At 40.7% G+C, this 25000-nt stretch overlaps 2 protein-coding genes across 2 annotated transcripts in view; one reads left to right on the forward strand and one right to left on the reverse strand.

Moving 5' to 3' along the window:
* Positions 1 to 17978, reverse strand: part of LOC311044045 (solute carrier family 28 member 3-like) — a gene marked incomplete at both ends in the record, with an annotated part of 28639 nt that extends 10661 nt beyond the window's left edge. Inside the window, 3 exons of the mRNA XM_084055466.1 lie at positions 671 to 815; positions 5174 to 5363; positions 17906 to 17978. Coding sequence (XP_083911592.1) covers positions 671 to 815; positions 5174 to 5363; positions 17906 to 17978 — 408 coding nt within the window. The remainder of the gene's footprint in view (positions 1 to 670; positions 816 to 5173; positions 5364 to 17905) is intronic.
* Positions 17979 to 19119: 1141 nt separating this feature from the next.
* ntrk2a (neurotrophic tyrosine kinase, receptor, type 2a) overlaps positions 19120 to 25000 on the forward strand; it is a gene marked incomplete at its 5' end in the record, with an annotated part of 127058 nt that continues 121177 nt past the window's right edge. Inside the window, 2 exons of the mRNA XM_084055467.1 lie at positions 19120 to 19361; positions 22404 to 22478. Coding sequence (XP_083911593.1) covers positions 19120 to 19361; positions 22404 to 22478 — 317 coding nt within the window. The remainder of the gene's footprint in view (positions 19362 to 22403; positions 22479 to 25000) is intronic.

Consider the following 25000-nt stretch of genomic DNA (forward strand, 5'->3'; position numbering starts at 1 on the left):
GTCCTCATGAAGAGTCACCCCCTGTGAAGAGGGCATGACAGCAGCCCACGAGAGGAAACACCTCAAGCTGGTGGCGGAGTGCCAAGAGGCTGGATTGAAAGTGGATGTCTGAAGCAGGGGCTCTGTCGGCAAGGCAGTAGTAGTCCATCTGCCCCGCAGCGCTGGCATGACAGGCTCAAGTCTGCGGAAAGCTGTGTAGGAGCTAGGAGAAGAGGCAGAGAAAGCGAGCATAACGTTTGGGGGCGAACACCAATTTAAAGGCAGCTGCAAGGAGTAGTGGGGAGATGTCCCCAACACGCCACTAAAATCCCCCTCACCGAGAGATGTACTGGTATAGGGGGGGCAAAACATCTGTGATTTCTTGCATGGGAGTCCTGGGTTCAAATCCCAGGTAGCGTAGGACCTACAGTACATCTTACGGATTGCAGCTTTAAGTTTGCAACTCCCAAGTCAATGCACTAAACAAAAGAATATACACAAGAATAATTTAAGAGAAGCACACATTTCAGCCTAATTGCTAAAAGCAAAAGAAAGAAAGAAAGGCTATATTTAATCTAAAACGGTACAAATGCAAAACTGGGGCGAACGTCAGTTTGCGCGCGCGTGCGTGCGTGCGTGCGTGCGTGCATGTGTGTGTGTGTGTGTGTGTGTGTGTGTGTACATCCCTTACTCTGAACGGGTTGTTGGAAAAGAGCAGCATTAAGAAGATGAATGAGAGCAGACCAGCAAAGGACACCAATGGTCTAGTTCCCTGCTTGGCTGTGTCCAACACCAACCAGCACACCACCCCTGCCACCAGTAACACACACATCACCCTGGACAGGGGCAGGGAGAACAAGGGGGAGGAAGGGAGGAACATGGGAGGGGGGTCTTGTTACCAACCAGAGCTCGTAACAACAAAGGGGTAAAAGAGCACGGCCGCTGTGCCCAGAGAAACAAATCAATGTATTTACTTTTTAATGTATTTTTTGAAACATGTTAAATCTTTAAATGTTAATTTATTTTGGAAAATATTTTGAATAAAAAAGCAAAAAACAAATGGGACGTTTACTCATGACCCATAAGAATGGTTCCATGACCCAGAGAAACGGTTCCCGACATGCTCTAATGTATATCTGAGTTAAAGCTGCAATCTGTCATTCTTAGATCCTATACCCAAAATTCTAACTTGAGACCAAACATCTACCACTCAGCCGAGATAGAATCCCCACTTGGCCAAAGGATGAGCTTCAGTACTACTTGTCAACCAGCAGGTGTGCTACCCGACACCAGGGTCTAAATGTCTCAATGGACGAGTAGGGAGACCACCTCCAACCACTGCAGATGTACTAGTTATAATGCATTAACATACAGATCGGTTTAACACAAAGTCATTCAATTAAGTTCCGGATTTCATCTTTAAGATAAACACCTTAATGTGTGTACTTTCCACATAGTCAATAAATACTTCTGACAGAAATAAAATGAATTCCAAGGTATAGATAGATTTTGTGAGGAAGTCAGTGATTGATTTATCAGTCACCGACTTGCTAACAAATATTTGCTCTTGTTTATTATTTATTGTTTATTAGGATCCCAATTATAGATTTCGCCATGACAAAAGCTAACTATATTGTATATAATAATATAAAAATTAATTAAGATGCAATGAAAAGTAATAAAAACCAACCAAATTCACATACAACACAAGAAATTTCGTGTCTCTGGGGGTTAAAACAGGCTTGTTTGCATTAAGTGTTCCTTTCTCTTTCTCTTGAAGGTGAATCCTGTGTTTGTATTTGTAACAGTTGACCGACGGGTTCAGGCTCCAAAGAATGGTTCAAAGTCCAGGAATTTCAGGGTTTTTATATGTATTTCCCTCCACAAACACTAACTAAAGAAACGCAACAAACCAAGAACTTAAGAAACTGAATATAGGCTATTAGCAGGGCGGAATTTTGATACCATAGTGCACTTGGTGATACAAGCGCGAAATTTGGCACAGATGACCTTCATATGACCCTAATTGATAATCAACCTCTGGCCACGCGGAATTCCTAAGATTTCAAGATGGCCACCACCAGTTTTCAAAATGGCTGCAACTGGGCCAATGTGTTGGACTTTATCGCTTTGCTGGGGCTTATTTTAATATAAGAGAATATTTTCTGGAGGTATTCCTACCAAGTAAGATAAAAAATAACATTAGGTTCCAATATGGCGGCATATTTTCCAATATGGCTGCCGATAAATTGCAGAAATGTGCATCTGCTTATGGTTTATCCACATGAGCTTGTAGTACATGTATTTGTATTAATTATCATACACAGAATCCATTTATGGAACATTTGAAAGTGATTTATTAGCTTGGTAAAGCTTAGTGCTTACTTTTTGTTTTGTTATCAAGTCATTATAAACACATTTTCATTTACAATGGTGGCTGGGCAAGTGACAGGCCAGTGTACTAGCAACTGCAACCACAGAGGGGTGTGCAGATAAGTCCAAACTTAAAGCATTTGCAGTGTCCAGAACATGCTTTTTACATCCACATCGTGTCAGCTTCTGGCATAATTTGGCAAACAGGACTGCACAAGAGTCACTGGCCCCATGTATGTCCTGCTTGCAATGCACTTCACTTGCATTCACTTCCTTGTAGGAACTACTTCTATGAAGTTCTATCGTACATGAGTACTATGAACTCCTCAATGACTTGCATACAGTATGTTTATCATTTATTGCAACAGGTGTTGAACCTAATTTGGAGAAGTTGTCTGCCATGCTGACCTTTTTCCCTTTCCATGGAAGGATGAAACTGTGTGGCATCCCCTGAATGCATGAAAGAAGCAAAGACCTGATGACTTTGATTCAATAGCTGATGCAATTTCATGAACGGGATCCATCTGAGATCCTTCCCTCCTTCCAAAGGCAATCCACAGCTAATTCAAGCCAAGTCTTTGAACAAGTGAAACTGTTATGTCAACAATGTCAGTATCTGAGGCAGAGCTGCAGAGGATAGCATCTGACACATCATGATTCTTAGCTCAGATACTGACGTTGTTGTCATAGCAGTTGCACTTGTTCAAATTAAATAAGTCTGACACTTATTGTCAGTATCAGCTGAGAACGCAGGGGTCTTATAGACCCCCTGGTATTGCTGAGGTGGAGCGCCACACTCACCGTACCTACTCATACACTGATCCTGATCGAACCCATGACCATGTGATCCGAAGGTGAAAGCTCTACCGACTGAGCAACCCAGACACAAAGACTTGGCTTGAAAAAGCTGTCGAAGGACCTCAGATGGATCCCCCTTCATGAAAATGCATCAGCTATTGGATCAAAGTCATCAGGTCTTTGCTTCTTTCATGCGTTCAGCAGATGCCATACAGTTTTGTCCTTCCACGGAAAGAGAAAAAGGTCAGCACCTGTTTGAGAAAATATCCATATATATATCTAGGTTTTTGTATTTAGTTGCCCTAGGTCATTAAAAAGCTACCAAATCACTTTAAAATGAGCTATAAATTGATTCTGTGTATGGTAATTAATACAAATACATGTGCTTCAAGCTCATGTGAATGTACATTTATGCAATTTATCGGCAGCCATATTGGAAAATATGCCGCCATATTGGAACCTAATATATTTTTTTTTATCTTACTTGGTAGAAATACCTTCAGAACATATTCTCCTATATTAAAATAAGAGGGAAATCAAAGATTTACAGCCCCAGCAAAGTGATATAGTCCAAAGTGTTGGCCCAGTTGCAGCCATTTTGAAAACTGGTGGTGGCCATCTTGAAATCTTAGGATTTTTGCGTGGCCAGAGGTTGATTATCAATTAGAGTCATATGAAGGACATCTGTGCCAAATTTCACGCTTGTATCACCAAGTGCACTATCGTGTATTGAAAACGTCAAAATTCCGCCCTGCTATATGCCTTCCATGAAGGCCCTGGGAGCTCTCCCTTGAAATTAGCCTACTTTTCTTTTCTTTTTTACCTGGAGACTTTTCCTTTTTATAACAGGTGGGATAAACCATAACAATTAGTAATTGGCAACTCATTAATTCAAATATGGCTAACCAAGGCCCATGACTTATTTTACACAATGACCTAATCTTTTACCATCCAAATCATATTCCTTTCTGGGCACCCATACATTCACAAGACAATCAAAACCAACCCATGAAACCAAACACCCCTCCTCCTCCACAGTACTTGGCACCTTCCCAATTAACAGGATTGCCAGCCCTGCAGAGGAGGCACAGTTGACCCACAATCAATTGAACATTCCACAGTTTAGATAAAAAAGCATGTTTAAAATATTTGCAGTTCTTCAATGTTCAACAGTGCATAGATGTACCAATGATAAAACATTCAACACAGATGCTACTAAAACAGTCACCTCCAAACCGGCTTGATGGTCCTCAATTAATAGGAAACAGCTGTGTAGCTTGTGTGTTTGCAGTGTCCCAGATTAATGTGCATAGGGCGTCTATAGGGCACGGGCTGCCCCGTGACAGTATGTAATTAGGCAATGAGTTCCATCCTATTACAGATTTAGAGATAACAGTAGATTTGTCTTGGTCTAGGTGCTACCAGATAACCTGAACTGGCTTGTAGTCATTATGTTCATTTCACGTACACCACCTGGTCAACGAAATACTGTGGTTTCTTGTCAATTAAAACATTTTTGAAAAAAAGTAAGAATTTGACGCCAAGAACAATGAATACACCAGTCTTTCCCAAACGTTTTAGCTCAAGACCCAAAAGAGAAATTAGACGTTTGCCCGAGACCCAAAATAGTGAAAATAGCAGATCTACAAGCTCACAACTCGGCGAACAAGCTTGTAGATCTGCTATTTTCACTACTTCTTAAAAGCTTTTTGATTTTTGATTTTATTTATGAAATTAAATACTTTTAAAATTGTTGGAATTATTTTTTATTGATAAAAAGTTGTGTTTTTTTTGTCCAAACCTTTGAAATAATATATATATATATATTTTAATAGGGGATATTTACTCGCGACCCATACAAATTGGTCAGCGACCCAAACAATGGTCTAGAGTCCTACCCACCGTGTGGGAAACATTGTTCTACACTGTGTCAATTTAACAACTTACTTTCAAACTTTCAGTTTGAAAGGATTTCATATATGCAGAGGCAGGTTCTCTATAGTTTGCATTTGGACTTACTCACCATCTGATCCACCTCCAATTCCCACTCAGGACCTTTCTGACAGGAAGGAGCCCCTCCCACACTTGGTCACCATAGTGTGCCACTGCCCAATCCCAAGCCACAAAGAACACAGTTAACAAGGTGATGACCAGCAGCCCCACGGCACGGTGGAAGTTTATGATGCACGCCGCTATCACCATGGCAATGACACCTGTAAACGTTTTAAAATATATTCATATGCAAACCTGCACTGTTTACAGTTGAATCATAAAGAATAGAACAATAGAATAACAGAACAGAAAGGGTGTACGGCTGAAAATCTTTTCAAACATAAATGCCATCTCCCACAACTCCTGTGCTCGGAATGCAAACGGTAGGCCACTGTTCGTTTGTGGCTGCAAGAGTCAATACTTTTCAAGCTGTTCTTCGGAACTTAATGCATAGATTGGATGAGTCTGTGAATAACATAATGTCAGTATAAGTAACCCTGTGAAGAGATGCACTAGATACTCCTCTAGCCTTAGGAGAAATTGGCTTAAAAGCCTGTATTTATAACTGTCCAACATGTTCGTTTGGACAGTTTTTATGTATGCTCCTTGTTGTATGTAACTGTATGTTTTTCTATGGACCATGAGTCTGCAATAAAGATATTCATTCATTCATTAAGGAAGTAATTTTCATGAATAAGCAACCTCACCTGATATCTTATCAGGAATGGGTGAACTGAAGTTGAACACATTCCAGCATCTGCTAGCCTGCTATCACAGAAAGCTTCACACAATAACCTCTCCTGAAAGGAGGCTGAATTAAGTGTCCAGTCACTCCAGTGTCATCCAATGCAAAGGTGCCCAAAATAATAGTGGTCCATAATTGTCCATTGTTTAATCTATATAGTAATGGCTGATGATCACAATGACACATATTGTTCTGATAAGATAGTAGGCTAATCATTGTTATGGGAGCTAGGAAAAACATTGAGTCATACATGCAGGTCACACAGAATGTGTGTGTGTGTGTGTGTGTGTGTGTGTGTGTGTGTGTGTGTCTCGGGGGGGGGCTATTACCCGTCACTAGAAGTAGGAGTGTAATCATCTTGATCTTCTTTTTGTGTTCTACAACATAATCCTGGAGGGCCTCCATTTTCTGCTCCAAGAACCTATGGATGCAGGTATATGGAGATATGTATTGACAGGAGGAGTGAGGAGAGAGAACAAAGAGGCTAGATTGATGATTTACGTATATGTTGATACGCATGTTGATGTAGGAAGCATTTAGGGAATGATGTGACATAAATGGATTGCATCTGTTTGCCTGCCACAAACCTTTTTTTATGTTCATCCGTTTTGTCAAATGTGCTCTCTGCATCCTCATGTGCATTTTCCATATCAATGGATTGACCGCTCTCCTGTCACACGCACACACACACACACACACACACACACACACACACACACACACACACACACACACACACATAAACATAAACATGCATATGCATAGTTTTAACATAATAAATGTGGCTTATGTTTACACAAGTATGATTGCACAGTGACATCCAAAAGCCAAAAGCAGGTTTGAATTAAAATAACTATTGGTTCTCCATGGAGTCTGTGAGCTATTGGTTTTACATTTCTCTTCGGTGTGAAAGTGTGTCTGATAAAAGGTCTGAAAAGGACACAGGTTTGTCATACAGTACCTCTGATGCTGCAGTACACAGTATTTATGTATGTGTCTGACCAGGTCATTTGTGTTGCCAATTGCCATTCCTACTATATGAGTGCTTCTCTATCCACATATTTATCGCACAACCAAGAATAATGGGTTCTTACCTCTGAGTCGAAGCCCTGGTTTTCCTTTCCCTTCCTGTGAGTCGTTTCTGTTAGTCCATTCAACTCCATGTTGAGGCTGTGTAGGTTTGTTAAAGCACTAGTTACAGACCAGCATGGCTTTTTATATGACACCTGTGAAATACATCCTCCTTTCTGTCTCTCTACAAGTTATGGGGAAGGTGTGCGTGTCATGTGTTTGCTGGTAACTTTGGAAACCTCCCCCTTTCTTCATCTCTCACACACCTCTTTGTTTTCGTCTCTCTCCTTCTTTCTTTCTTTCTATCTTTGAGTATGTACAAACTTGAGTCATATTTTGCTGTGGGCGATCACTCACCAGGTTAAATGGAAAGGAGTATAATATGTGACCTTGTAAAGGTCATTATGGGATTATTAGTCACAACACACACACACACACACACACACACACACACACACACACACACACACACACACACACACACACACACACACACACACACACAGCAAAATCAGGAACAGTTTAACCCCCCTATTTCATACTTTGGCTGTTCGAAAATAGCTGATCTACAAGCTCACAATGTGTCGCATCGAGACATGTTGTGAGCTTGTATATTGGCTAGTTTTGAAACATTTTGAAAAATCTTTAAGCATTAAAACGTTTTATTTTCAAGACTAATATATACTCTTATGTGGGTCCTGGTACATAATCTTTTCAGATGGGGGTCCGCTGCCAAATACATATTGATTTGGGGGTCCTTGCCATGAAAATATTTGAGAACCACTGGACTAGACTGACAGTGACAGCGATCAAATATCAGTGCCCAGATGCACCAGATCAGATATTTTTTTAAACAAAACGGAATCTTGAAATGAACTCTGATAAGCTCACTGGTGATATGGAGTCAATTCAGCTTGTTTTTCTCTCTTTCTCCTCCTTTTTCCCCTTTACTGTTACTAATAGCATGTTCCTGTGCACAAGATGTAACAATAAAGAACAACCTTGAACCTTGAACATTCCACATGTTCCCACACAGATGAACATTTTGTATCCAAGCATTCACATTATTGACAATCCCACTGACTATCCCTCCAGCAAAATGCCCACAATTTCGCCTTTCCCATGGTCACCTAGCCTTGTTTACCTCTTACAGATTTGAGTTTGGGTATAATTTGTATGGGTCGCGAGTAGATAATGTTTTTAAATTATTATTTCAAAATATTAAAGATAAAAGTCAGAAATCTTCAAAAACAAATGTGTTTTTTTATTTAGTTTTTTTCACAGGGAGACACAAAATGTATCTTTTTGGGAACCCCTGCTCTTGACTGTAAACAGTAGGGATGTTATCCCCCGCATGTCCACTATGGTGTTTATGCAATTTACAATTTACAATTTAGGCATTTTGGCAGACACTCTTGATCCAGAGCGATTTACAGTATGTAACCTGATATGATACTTGTAGAGATCTGGGCTTGTCTTAAAAGGTTGTAGAAAAGAGAGAGAGATTGAGAGATTTTCAACAGGTGGTCCGTGAAGATATTGTGTGGTCCCTGACCATGCATTTAGTAATGTTATTATTGAAGTATTTCGCCCCCAGCAGCACTCATTTACCAGACTATTCGGCCTCAAGGCCTGTGAGGCCGAATAGTCCGGTAAATGAGTGCTGCTGGGGGCGAAAGACTTCAATAATAAACAAGATCCAAAATGGATGAAAGTGAGTGCTGGTAGTCTTTTCTAAGAAACTATTACTTACTTTAGCACTCACTGAGAAACAATGTAATAATTGCAACTCACTTAAAGCAATAGCTGATAAACAATATAATTAAACAAGACAGGAGGATCTAATAATCGCATGGCTTCCCTGTGCGATCTGTAGCTACGGAGAGCAACTTACTGCATTAAACTAAACAAATATAGCATAAACAAAAAGCATCAATCAATATTGATGAGATTCAGTGTGTAAGCTGTGCACGGGTGATAGTGCATGGGCAGAATTGATGTTGTAAGGTGTAAAGCAAAGTGTAGCTGCCATCATGATTAAAGTTCATATTATTATAAATAAGTGAATAAGTTAAGAATTCATAAGGATTTTTGTTTTTGGTCAATTCATGTTTTGGATTGTGCTCTTTTGTAATGCTGTGTATTTGAGTTGCTTGGATGTCTAGGGTCACAGTGACCTGGCAGCTGAGTCAGATCAGTCAATCAAGCGATCAGCAAGGGCGGTTCATATTTTTGGTTAAATACCAGAGCAGAGGCAGACATTCTGCTTTGACCAGCACTAGAGCACCCAGCAATCAGCAGCAAAGAATATCAAATGTTGTTGTTGGTGCTGTTTAAAGAAGACGAGATTATAAATTAAAGAGTTTAAAGAAGAGATTTAAGATGAAAGAGTTAAAGAAGAACTGTTTAAGTTTACGGTGTGAAGAAGATTTCAAGATTGTTTTCCCCCATATAATTTGATGCGGCCAATGAGGTAATTCATTGTTGCCAGTGTATTTTTTTTGTACTGTATGTTTTGTTATGTTTGAGAAAATGTGATACCAAATTAATGTATGCTGTATTTATGTTTATTTATTCAGTTCTCACGGCATTTAATAAATGTCTGTAAAAGAAAAGAAACCTTGTGATCGTATCTGTCAACCGGAGGGAAGCTACACAAAGGGACAGGCTTCAAATAACCTTGGGGAGATGGAGATAATCAATGAAGGGAGGCAGAGGTATTTAAAGCATGAAATACACTGAGCTCAGGTCACCTGAGTCAGGTGTGCAAATCTTCTTTCAAAGTTCTCTTTAAGTTCTATTTGAAAATAGCCGATCTACAAGCTCACAACACGTTGCATCGCGACGATCTGCTATTTTCAAACATTTTAGTACTTTAAGTACATTTTGATACCAATACTTTTGTACTTTTACTCAAGTAAATTTTGAATTACAGACTTACTTGTAACAGAGTAGCCTACTTATACATTGTAGTATTGTTACTTTTAATTAAGTAAAACAATGTAATACTTTTTCCACCACTGTTGATGACCCTTTATGCTCACAGTCACTGTGTGGTGTGGTGTTTGTGGTCTGTGGTCAGGTGCTGTCCCATAATGCCTCATTCATGCGCCGCCGTTCGATGGTGTAAATGGTGTAGTAGGCCTAATAAGTAGTTCCTAGATTTTTCAACACATCACACAACAACCACTAGGTAGTGCTGATGGTTCATTTCTCATTATCCACTCCACATGGCTGCTACCCAGGCAGAGACGAAGGAGCAGCTTAGGTTGGTTCACAATGTTTGGCTGACATCTAATTTTTGTTTGTACAAACTAGCACACTAGCAGTTTTCATTCATAGGTGTGCCCTGTATAAATAAAGGCAAAATAGATATTTAACTAAATTATACAGAATGTAAAATAGGAAAAATGTATGAACTGATTAATGGAACAACGTACATTATGTAAATCACTTAAGAGTATAAACCAGCCAACTTCAACTTTGTCCCTGTAGGGCAATTGGATTTGCAGCATAGAGTGCAACAAAAAAACAAAGTCAAAATATAGCTGCAAGCAGCGATAATACGGGGCCAGGAGAGAGAAAGAGAAATGATAATTCCTTTAACAGGTCAGTTCATGAAAGTCCTTGTGGTCTTGTTTCCAATGAGGGCCTGTGAGCAATTAGGGGTTAAGAGTCTTGCTTGTGTCGATGACAAATTTCATCAACACATTTGCTGACCTGGCCTGGAATCGTACCTGGGGCAACCAGAGCCTCTGGCTCCCTAGGCGGGCTCACTAACCACTCAGCTATGGCCGCCCCTGGAAGAGAGAGAGAGAGAGAGAGAGAGAGAGAGAGAGAGAGAGAGAGAGAGAGAGAGAGAGAGAGAGAGAGAGAGAGAGAGAGAGAGAGAGAGAGAGAGAGAGAGAGAGAGAGAGAGAGAGAGAGAGAGAGAGAGAGAGAGAGAGAGAGAGAGAGAGAGAGAGAGAGAGAGACATGGAAACGGAATAGATTGAAGAGAAAGACATGGAAACGGAATAGATTGAAGAGAGAGAGAGAGAGCCATGGAAACGGAATAGATTGAGTCATGTTTTTTGCAATTCAACTTAAATGAGTGTGCATCAAGTGAGGCTTGAACCGGCAACCTTGCGGTCGTGAGGCACTCTTAGGTAGCTGCAACACTACCTATAGTGCTATAGCTTTGTCCAGGCTGATGTTGTCTGTTGAGGATGACAAACGCTTGCCTTCTGTCATGACCCAAGCCCCTGTTTCACTAACACTAAGATCACTCGTTCACAAACCATTGTACATCTCCTCAGAAGCAAAACTAGTGAAAGTAGCCGATCTACAAGCTCACAAACCATTAAAAGTTGTCAGATTGTACATCGGCTATTTTCACAATGAAGTATGTTATACATTGAAAAAACATACTCTCATTGCTATCTGAAAAGTTGTGAGATTGTAGATCAGCTGTATGTAAAAAACACTCAATTAAGTATTTCATGTTATCTTTAACAATTGCAGATGTATTCATTGATAGTCATGTTGTGTGAAATGCAACTTAGATGAAGTCTGCACCAAGTGAGGCTTGAACTGGTGACCTTCAGGTTGTGGGGCACACATTTAAGCGAGAAGCCACCAACAGACAAGAGCCTGTGAAAGGAGATCACAGTGATCATACAGTTTCACGCAAATAGCTGAAAAATCCTGGGTTTAAGTGTTTTTCAAACTGCTCAAGATTGCGGACAATCTAAGGGCGGTGCTTACTGGTCAACGTGATAGATGTGTTCCTCATTAGTCAAGGCACATGTGTAAGCAGGTCTAATGGCTGTCGGCCAAACGAGGCATGACTTTTGCCTGTTTAAAGTTTCAATTTTCAAAAAATTGCTATAGCGCCCCCGTTTGACCAATTGGAGTAAGATTGGTTTCAGTGATATTTGGAATGGCCCTTTACATTTCTGCAAAGTTTCAAAGAATGGTAAGTCTGCATGTATGTGTTAGGGGCAGATGAATAATTGTCATAAAACTGCAATATTCATTGGCTCATTAAAGCTTCATTTTTTCACTTATGGAAGATATTTTGCAAACGTTTTTTGGTATAGGTCCAAAGTTCATGTGTAAAAAGTTTCGTGCAGATTACTCAAAAATCCCAGGAGGAGATAGGTTTTAACTGTTTTTCATATAATTCGAAATGGTGGGAGATCTAAGGGTCAGAGGTCAAAAGTCAGAGCGTGAAAGTTGTTCATCATGAGGAGACGCATGTGTGTATTGAAGTTTTATGGCTGTAGGTAAAACAGGGCATGAGTTGTACCTGTTCAAAGTTGGCATTTTCAACTGAGTGCTATAGCGCCACCTTTTGACGAAAGATTGTGAGATTTATTTTTTGATCGTTTTTCATGACCATCTATCATATGGCCGAGTTTCATAAAAAGCGTATGCACGGTTCAGCCAGAACTGGCAAAAACGGCAGAAGAAGAAGAAGAAATGGAATAATGCGAATAACAATACGGGTCCATGCTGGAAGCCTGGCCCCGTAATTAGTAAGAGTAGCACAGACTCAGCAGCACTGCATCAATGAACAAGCAATAAGCATCGGAACAGCAATAAGATCAATGTAATGATGATTAACTTGTCAACCTCCAATATATAGGAGCATAATGGCTTTGGGCAAGATTGGATCTGCTTTTGACCCCTGCTTTTTACCCTGGCATCCCTTTTTTGTGAGATTTTTTAAATGTTTTATTTATTTAAAAAATAACAGATCTACAAGCTTTAAATTGGCCTACGGGAGGACCAGCCGGCCGGCGGACCATAAACAAACCCTATACGCCCGGCAGGACCACGGCCACGTCATTCTGACTCAGACATAACCATAAACAAATCCGATACGTCCATATATACCGTAGGCATGTCACTATGACTCAGACATAACCATAAACAAACCCGATATGCCCATATATAGGCATATATGGAGAGCCACGAATCCGACTGCTATGCACACCGCTATGCACATATGGTCATGTCCATATATGGGACTCACTGACTTCAAACTCGGCTCATGCATCGGCAAGGACTCGAGGGATATTGGGCATGCCAATATACAGAGTATGGGCATATACTAATGACATCAGGGATCTCCATATATGGGCACAAAAGGGACACAGACAGACAGGTACTCTGATAAAGCCTCTGAAACTATGACTCAGGCATATCGGTCGGATCGGAGGTGCGAAGTAGGTGTGTTTTTTACAAATCAAACCCTGGCTGGGGGGATTAGTGTTTGTATCTGTTTGTCTTGCCTGAGGGGAATCACAAGCGAGTGCCAGAGGGTGGGCGATTCAAACCCCTCATGAAGAGGGTGGGTGCAGTCAGACAGGATGGAATTTGCCCTCTTCTCCACCTCCATATTGTTGAATGTGATGTTTTTATGTTATGTGTGGACCCCAGGAAGATTAGCTGTTGTTATGCACCAGCTAATGGGGATCCTAATAAACTCAAACTCAACTAGAAAAAGTGCTCCTCGGAGCACAGTTCTCAGCCAGGTCATGTAGGTTATTGTGGGCCAGCAATGTTCGGAATTCGCCAATCAGGATGGAATATGAAAAATCGGACTGAACCATCTTGATCACTTGACTATAGACATAATGTGTACCGATTTGCATGATGTTTGGACAAAATTTGTATGAGTAATATAAAAAAGAAAAGTGTTGCAAAAATAGGCCTCCTGGTGGCGCTATAATAGGGCAATGTTAAAAGGGTGGCATTTGTTTCTCAACGTAGTGCAAATGTGTGTGCAAAGTTTCACCGCAATCGGACGCTGCGTTCATGATTAGCGTCATTTTGTTCTAAACGGGCCACTCCTGCAAACTTTAGAGGCGTTAAATTTGGATAACATCTTTAGGCTTAATATCCAAAAATGTGTTTTACATAAGTCGGCCTCCTGGTGGCGCTATAAAAGGCAAATGTGAAAAATACAGGGCAAAGGTTTTTCCTTGGCCTCTAGAGAGTGTGCATACAAAGTTTTACACAGATCGGTGTAGTTATAGTAAAAACACGAATCGGCCTGTTATAGCGCCATCATGAGGCTATTTTGAAAAATGTCAAGCGGCATTTCTTCCGCTGCCAAATGGGAATGTGTGTGCAAATTTTCACAGAAATTGCATGTTGTGTTCATGATTTGAGGCATTTTGTTAAAAACGGACTACTCTTGCAAACTTTGGAATCCAATTTTAGCCAATCAGGATGGAATATGAAAAATCTGAAAGATCTGTTTTGTTTAATGACTATAGAGATACTGTGTACCGATTTTTGGGCAAAATCTGTAGGAGTACTGTCAAAAAATGTGTTTTGCACAAATCAGCCTCCTGGTGGCGCTATAAAAGGCCCATGTGAAAACATTTGGGGCAGAGGTTCTTAATTGGCATCCAGGGAGTGTGTGTGCACAGTTTTGCTGCGATCAAGCCAACGGTGCCGGAGATTAGCTGTACACAGACAGAATGACGGACGGACACACACACGGACGGACGGACGGACGGATAGGGGGCAAAACATACTCTCTCACCATGCCTTTCGGCCTGGCGGAGACAATAAACTCACTGTTATACAGAACAGAATGGCTACTCTGTTGGACAACACCTATGATTTTGCTGCTTGTGTTCACTATTTTAGTCAGTTTGTTCTTGGAATTGATGATTAGACTGACATACCAACTGAACAGATTATAGGGAAAATGATTCCATGCAGGATTCATAAAAGAAAGTCATTTCTTGAACATGTCGAGTTCCCTCAGGAAGAAAAGTTATTGTTGGGCTCTCCTGCAAACCATTTCGGTATTACATTCAAAAGTTAAATTGTTTTGAACCCAAGTATTTCTAGCTGATAACGGGTTCCACCTCTTGAACCTCAATGCAGGTGCCCTGAGTGGAAGGAGGATGGTGTCTGAAGTCAATGCACATGAAGCTTCAGGATTGGTTCTCAAACTGAGACAGTCTATAAACGGACAGTCGTCTGTATGCAGAATATAAAGTAGTTGTGAGAGAACATACCCCTGGGGTAAACTTGTGGATGAAGAGAGCTCACCTGACATGCACTCATTCACCCACACCCTCTGGGCGTCTGTTGGAGACTGGCCACTGGGGAATCTATCTATTTTTGTGTCCAAAACAACTTCACAACACTGCTCGACTTGTAAAGGCATGTAGCATTGGCTTGATGGTGTTGAAGTAAAGACTTTGCATGTGAACATGATTCAATCACTCAGAATGAGCTTTCATTTCAGTGGCAGCCATTGAAATATTCATCCCATAAAAATCCTGCACTTGTTTTGGTGGAAGAGCTGCACTCTTCCATTTATATAAACATGACCATACTGGCTAGTGGAAATGACCTTTATTTATACAGATATTTGTCTTTGGAATTACCTGGTTCTCAGTCTAAACATGTTTTTAAAAAACATGTGAAATCATTCTTATAGAAAGTTAGAGTCAATGGATGATGATGAGATTTTAATTTAACCAATTGGGGTGCTTATTTTACTTTTACATTTCTATGTTTTAGACTCCTAGTTTTAACTTGAATCATTTCATATTTTGGAAATGATTTAAAAAAGTATTTCATTATATTGTGTTATCCTCGGTATGATTTACATAGGCTTCTGTATTGTGTGTATTTGCTTGAATTTTGAATTTGACCAAATAAAATAAATGAAGTCAGTGACCATACTAACTAACCCTGCATGACATTTCCTGTAAAATTATTTATTGAAAAGAGTTGGCCAAGTACACATTTATATTCAATTGAAAATATGATGTTCATGGTTTGGGGTTCAAACCATTGTTCTTTATAAAATGAAATGAAATGAAGCTCTTCTTTACGCTGCGAACTAGTCCCAGGGCTGTCGTCTGTGAATCCCAGGACCCTGCTTTTGAGGGTTACTGTCAATTTGATGTAGCGTATATTCACATGTTGAGATTGTTGTTTTTCTCCATTGGGCTTGTTGAAGATTATTTTTTTCTGTATGACAGGGTTTTATTTTGTGAAAAGCTGTATTTATAGGAATATGCCATGTTGGTAGGAAAGCTGTAACATCCAGAGTATACTAATCTTTATTCTGCCTAACTATTACATATTACTATTACACCCATATTATTATTATACCGCCAAATAGAGACGACAACACAACAGGTATATGACAAAATTATTTTTTGGAATGCTTTCAGCAAACTGTGCATGTTAAAATGGCAAAATTTGGATGGAGAATTGATTTAGGCCGGATTAAATTAACTCTGGCTTTTTCAATTGATGGCTGTGGAGGTCATTTTGGTGATGCATGTTTTAAGTGACATGAGCATGCACTGTTTGAAAAACCAAACGTTTTTTCTCAGGACAGTGGAGACTGGAGAACTGCCTTTTAAATGAAAATGTCTTGCACTGTGATACTATTAACACATTAGTGTTCAAATGTGTTGGCAAAAACTGACAAAATATAGCACATCTCCCCAAACTGTTCCTGACCTATGGGCCACATGGCTCTGGAACCATTCGTTCCCAAGGCTACTTACTTACTTCCCCACTGTCAGTGGATGTCCTTGTGGTTCAGTGGACAAGGGCACCTAGCACAAGTTTGCAATTTATGCGTGAGTCAACCCCACAGCCTTCAACACATGCTATTAGTCTGTTTTTGTTCATACTCTCCATTTTACCCAAGATATTGAAAAAAGTTATTAGAGAGATACACGGTCATGTCATTATTTCTGAGAGTGCATGCGTTTTAATTGCTCCACGCATGCAGCCTGTGCTCCCAGAATGCTCAGACTTGTGAGACATTCACCAGATTTGTACAGACACAAGGCTCCATAATTACACTCTTCCATTCAATAGCACTGCGTGTGCGTCACAGCAAACGTCACATCAGAGCCGAACATGGGGAGAGGACATTGGGGAGAGAAAGGACAGAGTGAGGGGAGGAGAGCGCACCTCATAACTGTGTTTATTGCTGCTCACTGGCATATGCAATATCATCTATCCCTTTCTCTCTGTTTAGCTCCCTGTCATTCTGTCTCATTCTGGGCAGAATATAAAGGGGAGGGGTATGGAGTCTGATACATAGATACAGAGGAGCAGAGCGATAAGAAGAAGAGGGGTGCTGTAGCAGTTCTACCTCTATAGTCCAGTGACTCAGGTGTGAAAGACTGATTTATTCTTGTATTTGAAATGAGTCCAAGAGTAAGAGGCCTAGCAGCAGTGACTGACTGACTGGCTTACGGCCTTATAGCCTTCGCTGTAAGATGGCAGCTTATTGATTCAGGCCTGTCTTGGCTGTAAGCCCCCCATGGTTATGAATTATAGCCTAATGATTTAATAAGGTGACGCTTGGTCTAGTACACAGCAGCTAAAGACCTGATGATTGGTGGTGGAAAGCTGGGGCCCCAACGTGTCCCTTTGCCCTCTCTCTCCCGAATCTGTCCCTCAGATGTTTATTGGGCACTGGTATATCCACCTCTTTTCCTGGCCATTATAGTACACCATTAGCTATACTGAAAAGTAGGAATGTTCACAGGCTTTCCTCTCTCTCTTTTGTTCGCTTCTCTCATAGCAATGTTATTTCTCTGCCTCTCTGTTGCACTTGCTGGCTTCAGTCTGTAGGCTACACATCATTTTACATTGTTACCAAGAAGCCATGTTAACGTTTTTGGATTAATCCTATATAGTAGAAGAAAGTTTTAGTTTTTCATAAAAAGAAATAGCTCAGTTTTTCAGCTTTAACCTCTATGGATATGCATGAGAGGGTGAGGTAGACAAATAATATGCCTATGTATTAGTTTAATTGCCTAAATATGATTTTATTAATGGCCCTGTGGTGATGATGAGTATTATGATTATGATATGCATTCACCTCAGGCTGTGAAGTTGAATATTTAAGCTCATAATAATCGGTAGGCTTATTTTCGATAAATTTGGAAGACCTACCTCTTGTTATCTCGTTCCTGCTCCCGTCAGGGATGCTGTGGGCTACATCAGGTGAAGTGTGGACCAGGACCATTTCAAAGACGTTAACCTGTGAGATCTCATAAACAGTCACCAATTAAAGTGTTTTCACATGAATTGTGAAGACGTTTATGTACACTGTAGCCTATATATTGTATATCTCCTGCAGTCACATCATGCTGCACAAAATCTAGATAATAATTGTCTAGATTCCCAATCAATTAACCTATTGGTTGGGGAAAGAATTGGGGATCCTCCAGGAGTCAGGACTATTTGGCCGATTTGTAAGGCATCTGTTGTGATGGTGGTGGCACCCCATCCATCGTTTGCACTTCACAGTTTTCTCTCTCTCCTCCTGTCTCTCTCCCCTCCCCTTTCTCCTCTTCTCCATCCCTCCCTTCCTCCTCCCTTCTTAGGCGCTAATGAAGCAAAGCAACAATGGTTACGGTGCACGGTTCTCCCATGTTGTCATTATTCAGTCTCTCATCTACCCAGTCTTCCCTTCATGTCCCCCTGTAGAGCTGAATCCAGAGGACCGAGCCACCGATCACTGCGTGTCAGCTGCCTCAGAGGGAGGGAGGGAGAGAGAGAGAGAGAGAGAGAGAGAGAGAGAGAGAGAGAGAGAGAGAGAGAGAGAGAGAGAGAGAGAGAGAGAGAGAGAGAGAGAGAGAGAGAGGGGGGGGAGAGAGAGAGAGAGAGAGAGAGAGCGAGAGAGAGTGGGGGAGAGAGGGAGGGAGAGAGAGAGAGAGAGCAAGAGAGTGGGGGGGAGAGAGAGAGAGTGGCGGGGAGAGAGGGAGGGAGAGAGAGAGAGAGCGAGCGAGCGAGCGAGCGGAGGAATCCTTGGCACACAGACGTCAGTGTCTCAGTGTGATGTTGAGTGACTGGCTGACTGACGGATTGTAAAGGAAGCAAAGCATCAGAGAGAAATTGGCTGTTTAACCTTTTCCACATCTTTTTTTTTGGTGATTTTCCGACTGTCAATGGCTTTCTAAATGCGTCTTAATTTCAGCTTCGGGATTGTTTAAAATTTTAATTTTAATTTATTTTCATTATTTTTATTTCTCGTCACAGAGAAATAAAAACATTGAAATATATATATATATATATAGTAGAGCAATTATTAGGCTATTTATTTTTTGTTATCTGGGCTGATCCCAGCCATCCTGGGCCGGGCGTGGGGGTTGTTGGTACCCGAGATGAGCGCCTGGAGACCAGGGACCGGAGGAGACGTGTCTCCGTCGGGGAGGAGAGGGTCTGGGCTGTGGGTTCTGTTCGTCGGGCTGGCGGTGGGTTCAGGGGGGCTGTGGAGGTTTGGGGCGGCGTGTCCGTCATCATGCTCCTGCAGCGGGACCAGGATCTCGTGCGTGGACCAGGATCGGGGCATCATGGCTTTCCCCGTCCTGCCGAGCGAGCTGGAGATGGACAATGTCACTGACATGTGAGTGTGTGTCCAAGATAAACAGATGTGTTGATAAACAGAACTATGTTGGATGATGTAGGCTAGGCCAGTGGTTTTCAACCCTTTTCATTTCAAGGTCCATTATTTATTCGGCATTTGAGTTACGGATCCCACCGTTTGATGAGATTTACACCAAGACTTAGAATATTTTGTTATCGGTGGATACGATTTTGTCCACAATTCCACGCTGTATTGGTAGCCTACCAACAGGAGAGATAACAGGCAAACGTTGATCAAAATAACAATTATTTAATTAAGTAATGCAGATGTTTAACAATAATTTAACTCATGAGAGCGTAAAATGAACGAATAAAGATCTATAATGGTATAATTGGTCACCAACTCTCCATCATTTAGATAGGGTTGCTCAAGGAACCCCCGGACCACTGGCTGAGAACCACTGTAGGCTATGGAATGGATTGTTGTCGCTCTCATTCTCACATGTTCCCTATAGTTGACTAGTTCTGAAGGTGGGTGCATGCATGTAATCCCCTGTAGGGCAGGGATGCCATGCAGCCACCCTCCTCTCCAGACTGATGCATGGTCAGTCTGTCTCGGCCATGCATGTGTCACCTAGAAACAACAACCCGCTGCTTTAGTGGCTTTTTTGCAAGCCAATCAATGTCATATCAAAAATGTAATTGAGCTGTACGCATGTTTAAGTCACATTAATTCCAACACATTCTTAATTCAGCATGGTTCGGCACAGACAGCATCATGTGTAACCTAACCTACGTTGCATAACAAACAAACCCAAGTGAAGTTGGAGCATTATCGTGAAAGCAAATTGGTTAGAAAACAAATTAGGTATAAGCAAACAAATTAGGTTATGTTTGACCCCCAAAAAATGATTATAGGCTATTAGCCCACTATGTCAGTGTGTGTGCACAGTGCACGCGCCCACGCCTGTCCGCGAGTGTTTGTCAAGGCTGCCTGTCTGTGCACGTGTGTGTGTGTGTGTGTGTGTGTGGGGGGGGGGGGGGGACTATAAAGACTGGGTTTGGTGGTTCCGAATCCGACGCAAACTTGGCCGCAGGGAGAAGCGCGTTGAGAACGGGGGGAAGACTAGACACACATGTTACCCCACACACACACACACACACACACACACACACACACACACACACACACACACACACACACACACACACACACACACACACACACACCACTGTCTAAATATTAGCACAGACACTTCCCCAGATGATTATAGCGGGACTCCATTAAAATAAGCCCCAAAGACCAGAAATATTGACGTTCAAAAGAGGCGATTCCTATTTTCTGTCATACAGCCATAGCCCATAGTCTATTTGGGGCATTTTGGATCCTCCATTTTCTGTTGTTGGGAGATTAATTCGGGAGACATAATCTGGGATTTTTAATACGAATTTCAAAGATCCAAATGTCCTAAAATGTAGCTTTGGCTACTCCCTGTATTTGGAAAGCTGCACACATATAGGCATCAGAATCACCAAAGATAGAATAACGCCCTCATTAACATTAATTGCTTCGATAGCCTATCATTTTTGGCATAATATTCTAGATAAACGACCTTGATATCATGTTTGGCAGGGAATAAACAATCTTATTTATCGTCGGCCTTGCAGAAGCCTTGACGCTGTTTCTGTGAGCCAGCAATCTCGTGAAAAGCATGCATCAGGAGTGCTTGGCTAATGCAAATAGTCAAATTAATGGCCATGAGTAGTTTTTTGCCTGTAAACAACCTTGCTAAAATCAGACAGAGACAGGTTACAAAGTTATCCATCTGCGTTGAGTGCTTAATTATCATCATGGTCATCAATGGTAACTGGTTGAATTAGATTTTGTTTTACCTTTCTTAAAATTCTAGCCTATAAAATCATTGTTTGTTCTAACATATTGTAAAACAGTACACATCAGAGGGCATTTGACTGAGATCATCTCACAACAACTTATTAACAGATCAACAAAATGTTCAAGAAATTGTGTTGATAGCCTATCATTTGTTTTGTATTTAAACATCTTATCTTACAATATGGGTATCATAATCCATAGGCTATACCCTATTCAAATGATGATCCACCATGTTTTAAAGTAGATTAAAAACTGTACAAAAACAATTGTACTAAAAGTTCAATCCCATACATATTTATATATGTAGGCCCTCATTCACCTGGAAACTGTTGTAACCAGTCTTTATGGAGCATGATGGAGCGGGGGTAAATGTATTCGCCTAGACAGACAGGACATCAGCTGCGGTTATAGAGGACGGGAAGGGCATCAGAACAGTGTGGTTCTATCTTTTATCAATCGTAACCTCATGCCTCTAAGTGTGCCTACTATATTGTCTATAGCAGGGGTCTTCAACGTTTTCAGCCCAAGGACCCCCTAGCTGAGAGAGAGATGAAGCAGGGACCCCCTCTATATTGTATAACATTGTGTTTACTGGGTCTGCTCTTTTCCCCCTCTACTACACCTACTACCTATACCTACTACACCTATACCTCTTTGCCAAAAATAGCAGATCTACAAGCTCACAACGCCTCTCAGCGTGAGGCGTTGTTAGCTTATCTGCTATTTTTGGCTAAAGTTCTCATCAGAAAAAGGGATGCTAGGGTTCAAGTGGTTAAGGTAAAATGAATAAATAAATCATATCACACAAAGATTTGGCGGACCCCCTGTAGTAACTCTGAGGACCCCCTAGGGGTCCCGGACCCCCTGTTGAAGACCCCTGGTCTATAGACTCTGTATTTGTATTTGGAATGAAATCAGCCATGCATCGATTAGATAGAAATTATAGCTTGACTGGGGTGTCATACCGGAACAGCTCAAAGAAGAATGACTCAATAAATAGCATAGTAATTTTCTATTTGCTAGGTTTTCAAATAGATCTGAAAGTGGGTCAGAATCAGAATCAGCTTTATTGTCACATCACAGGGAAAAAAAAGTCTGTTGTACACCTTTAAGAAAGATCATTGCTGTGTATTGTTTTCCTCTTTTTAGCAAATGAGCCGTCTAATATTTGATTGTATCTCGTGACAGCTACATCGCCAACCAGAGCAGCTTCTCATCTATTAACGACAAAGACCTGCACTTCTACAGGAATCTCAGGAACCTGTGAGTTTACTGCTACAGTTCATCGGGCTCTATACTGTGGGACATGGCACATGGGAAACAGCTTTAGTCATTTTAAATGGGTTTATTTTGGAACCAATGACCAACAGTATTTGATATGACACTGTGTGACATCTTGTAACTGGTAGTGTTGGCCACACTGATTAATCCCCATCACTGTTGAAAGAGATATTCTACATATCCAGTCTCAGAAGTTACAGTATAGGCTATATCACCACTGCTTAGAGACATTGATAAATGTGCAGCATTCTAGTGCGGGCTGGGAGCAGTTTTACTGAATCATATAAATAACAGTATAATTATCTTGTTCCTTACAGCTCACTAAATAAGGCACATTGATTTATTTTAAACTGCATCCTATGCTTCAGGTAATATTGGCTATGTCCATTGCTTTAAAATGATGCTGTTTAGAACTATGTATTCCAAAGTGATTTTTGCTGATATATGCTGTTTCTTTCTCCTAAATAATAGCATAGATCTCATTTGAAAATGTTTGTTTGCATCTGAGTCCACCAAGCAGCAAAGTCCCATGACATATATTTTGTATCAAATAATGTACATAGTGTGAGGTTTTCTTTAACACTTAAGCACCACTTATTTATGACAAATGACACTTATTTTATGTCAAATAGCTAAAATAGCCGATCTACAAGCTCATGCGCATATTTAATTCAGTTTGACCATAGAAAACATAAAACAAATCCCCATCGTTGATCAAAAAAAATTATGGCCAGAGGGGGGATATCAAAAGCAGAGGCATGTATTTCCCCCCTCATTCCCCCAGCAAATCCAACCCTGAGTTTGGCCATAATGTAGGGTACTATGTTGTATCTGGGGGTGGACGAAGTACTCAACCCCAGTACTGGAGTCAAAGTATACTGTAGATACTCAGCTAGAAGTGAAAGTTGCCCTGTCAAATTTGCTTTTAAAAATACTTAAGCAAAGCACACACCTTTATATTTGACATTGGGCTGGTTAATTCATAAAGTACCTTCTGCCTTCTTAGACGAAATGTAGTGGAGGGAAAGTCATAATTATTCAAAATACAAGTAAAGTACAGATACTAAAAAATGATTGCTTCATTACTGTCACTGGTTGTGTCCACTGAGCTATATCAAGCTCAATATTAATGTTGTTCAAATTGCAATATTTCAGAAAATCAAGTGGTTACATTTTCTGTAATGCTGCTATTTTGTAAGCAAAGGTTTGCTTCAGATTGCTGATAATGCTAATACTATTCCACTGCAAGCTTTAACTTCTTGCAAGTAAGCGTTTTGCTCGAGCAAACATTTTCCGAAAGGTATATATCTAATTTCAACCTCTAAATATGTACAAAGTTCCTTTTGAGCCAGACCAAAATTAATCAGACACAGAAAACAGATTAGACCGACTTCACAGCAGGTAGTGATGCAGTCACGTGGCCTCACAAAATGACACAGCACAATACTGTGTTAATGTAACTCTGATGCGTAATGCATCCTTATAGATAGATACTGTAGATAGATAGATAGATACCTTTATTGATCCCACGCTGGAAATTCAGGCGCCAGAGACAGCACAGCAGTAATAAGTTACAGATACAGGGCATAGAAGTACAGTACAGCAGTACAACATTGCAATAATACATCTTCAAACAATTATTAATAAAAGTATACAGCCGTATACTCTCTATACTACAGGTACAGGTACTACAGGTACATCATTTCAATGCTGAAATTGCGGTATATTATGCATAGATTATATGTATATTATGGGTTTTACTGTACTGTCAATAGAAAGAAGACCACACTAAAAGTATTGGTTCTTCAGAGGTTCTTTGGCGGGTCTTTGGGGTGGCTGAGGCGCTATATAGCACCACCGCTGTACAAAGAACCTGTTAATCCCCTGTATGTTTCTTTAGAGGTTTTCTGCAGGTTCTTCATCTTACTTTAGGTACCTCTATGGTTCTATATAGCACCATTTAACAAAGGTGCTATATAGCACCTTTAAGATAGGTGCAACTTGTACGTATATAGCACCAAAAGAGGTTCCCCTATGATTACGAGCCAAATAACCACTTTTTTGATCTATACTATTTTATGGACTTTAGTTACTGAAAACTATTATGAGGGCATCTTGGTGCCCTATGCCATTTGATCAATGTAGTCTTAAATGACAACATACTGTATCCTGATAGATGATTTCTTCAGATTTTGTGGTTTCTTAACTTATCTGGGCAACAAGCCTCTGCTGGTTTTTATCAGTTAATATCACAGTTTATTTGTCGTCTTGCAGAACAGTCATCTACACTGCAGATGATATTTAAGCCGATATCATCGGTGTCCCTATATATCCCTCTGACCTAAATATCCAGCCTACTCAAACTCTGACTGCACTTTCAGTCTGAACGGAGCCTGCATGACAGGTCTGCAGTCAATAACCGACGTCATGGCTGCTGCTGTTGTTGATTCTCGTTTTTGTTTTGAATGAAAATGTCACTGTTGCTGAGGATGATTTTGTTGTTG

This window comes from Gymnoscopelus microlampas, assembly GCF_963454915.1.
Source record: "Gymnoscopelus microlampas genome assembly, chromosome: 4".
Classification (NCBI taxonomy): domain Eukaryota; kingdom Metazoa; phylum Chordata; class Actinopteri; order Myctophiformes; family Myctophidae; genus Gymnoscopelus; species Gymnoscopelus microlampas.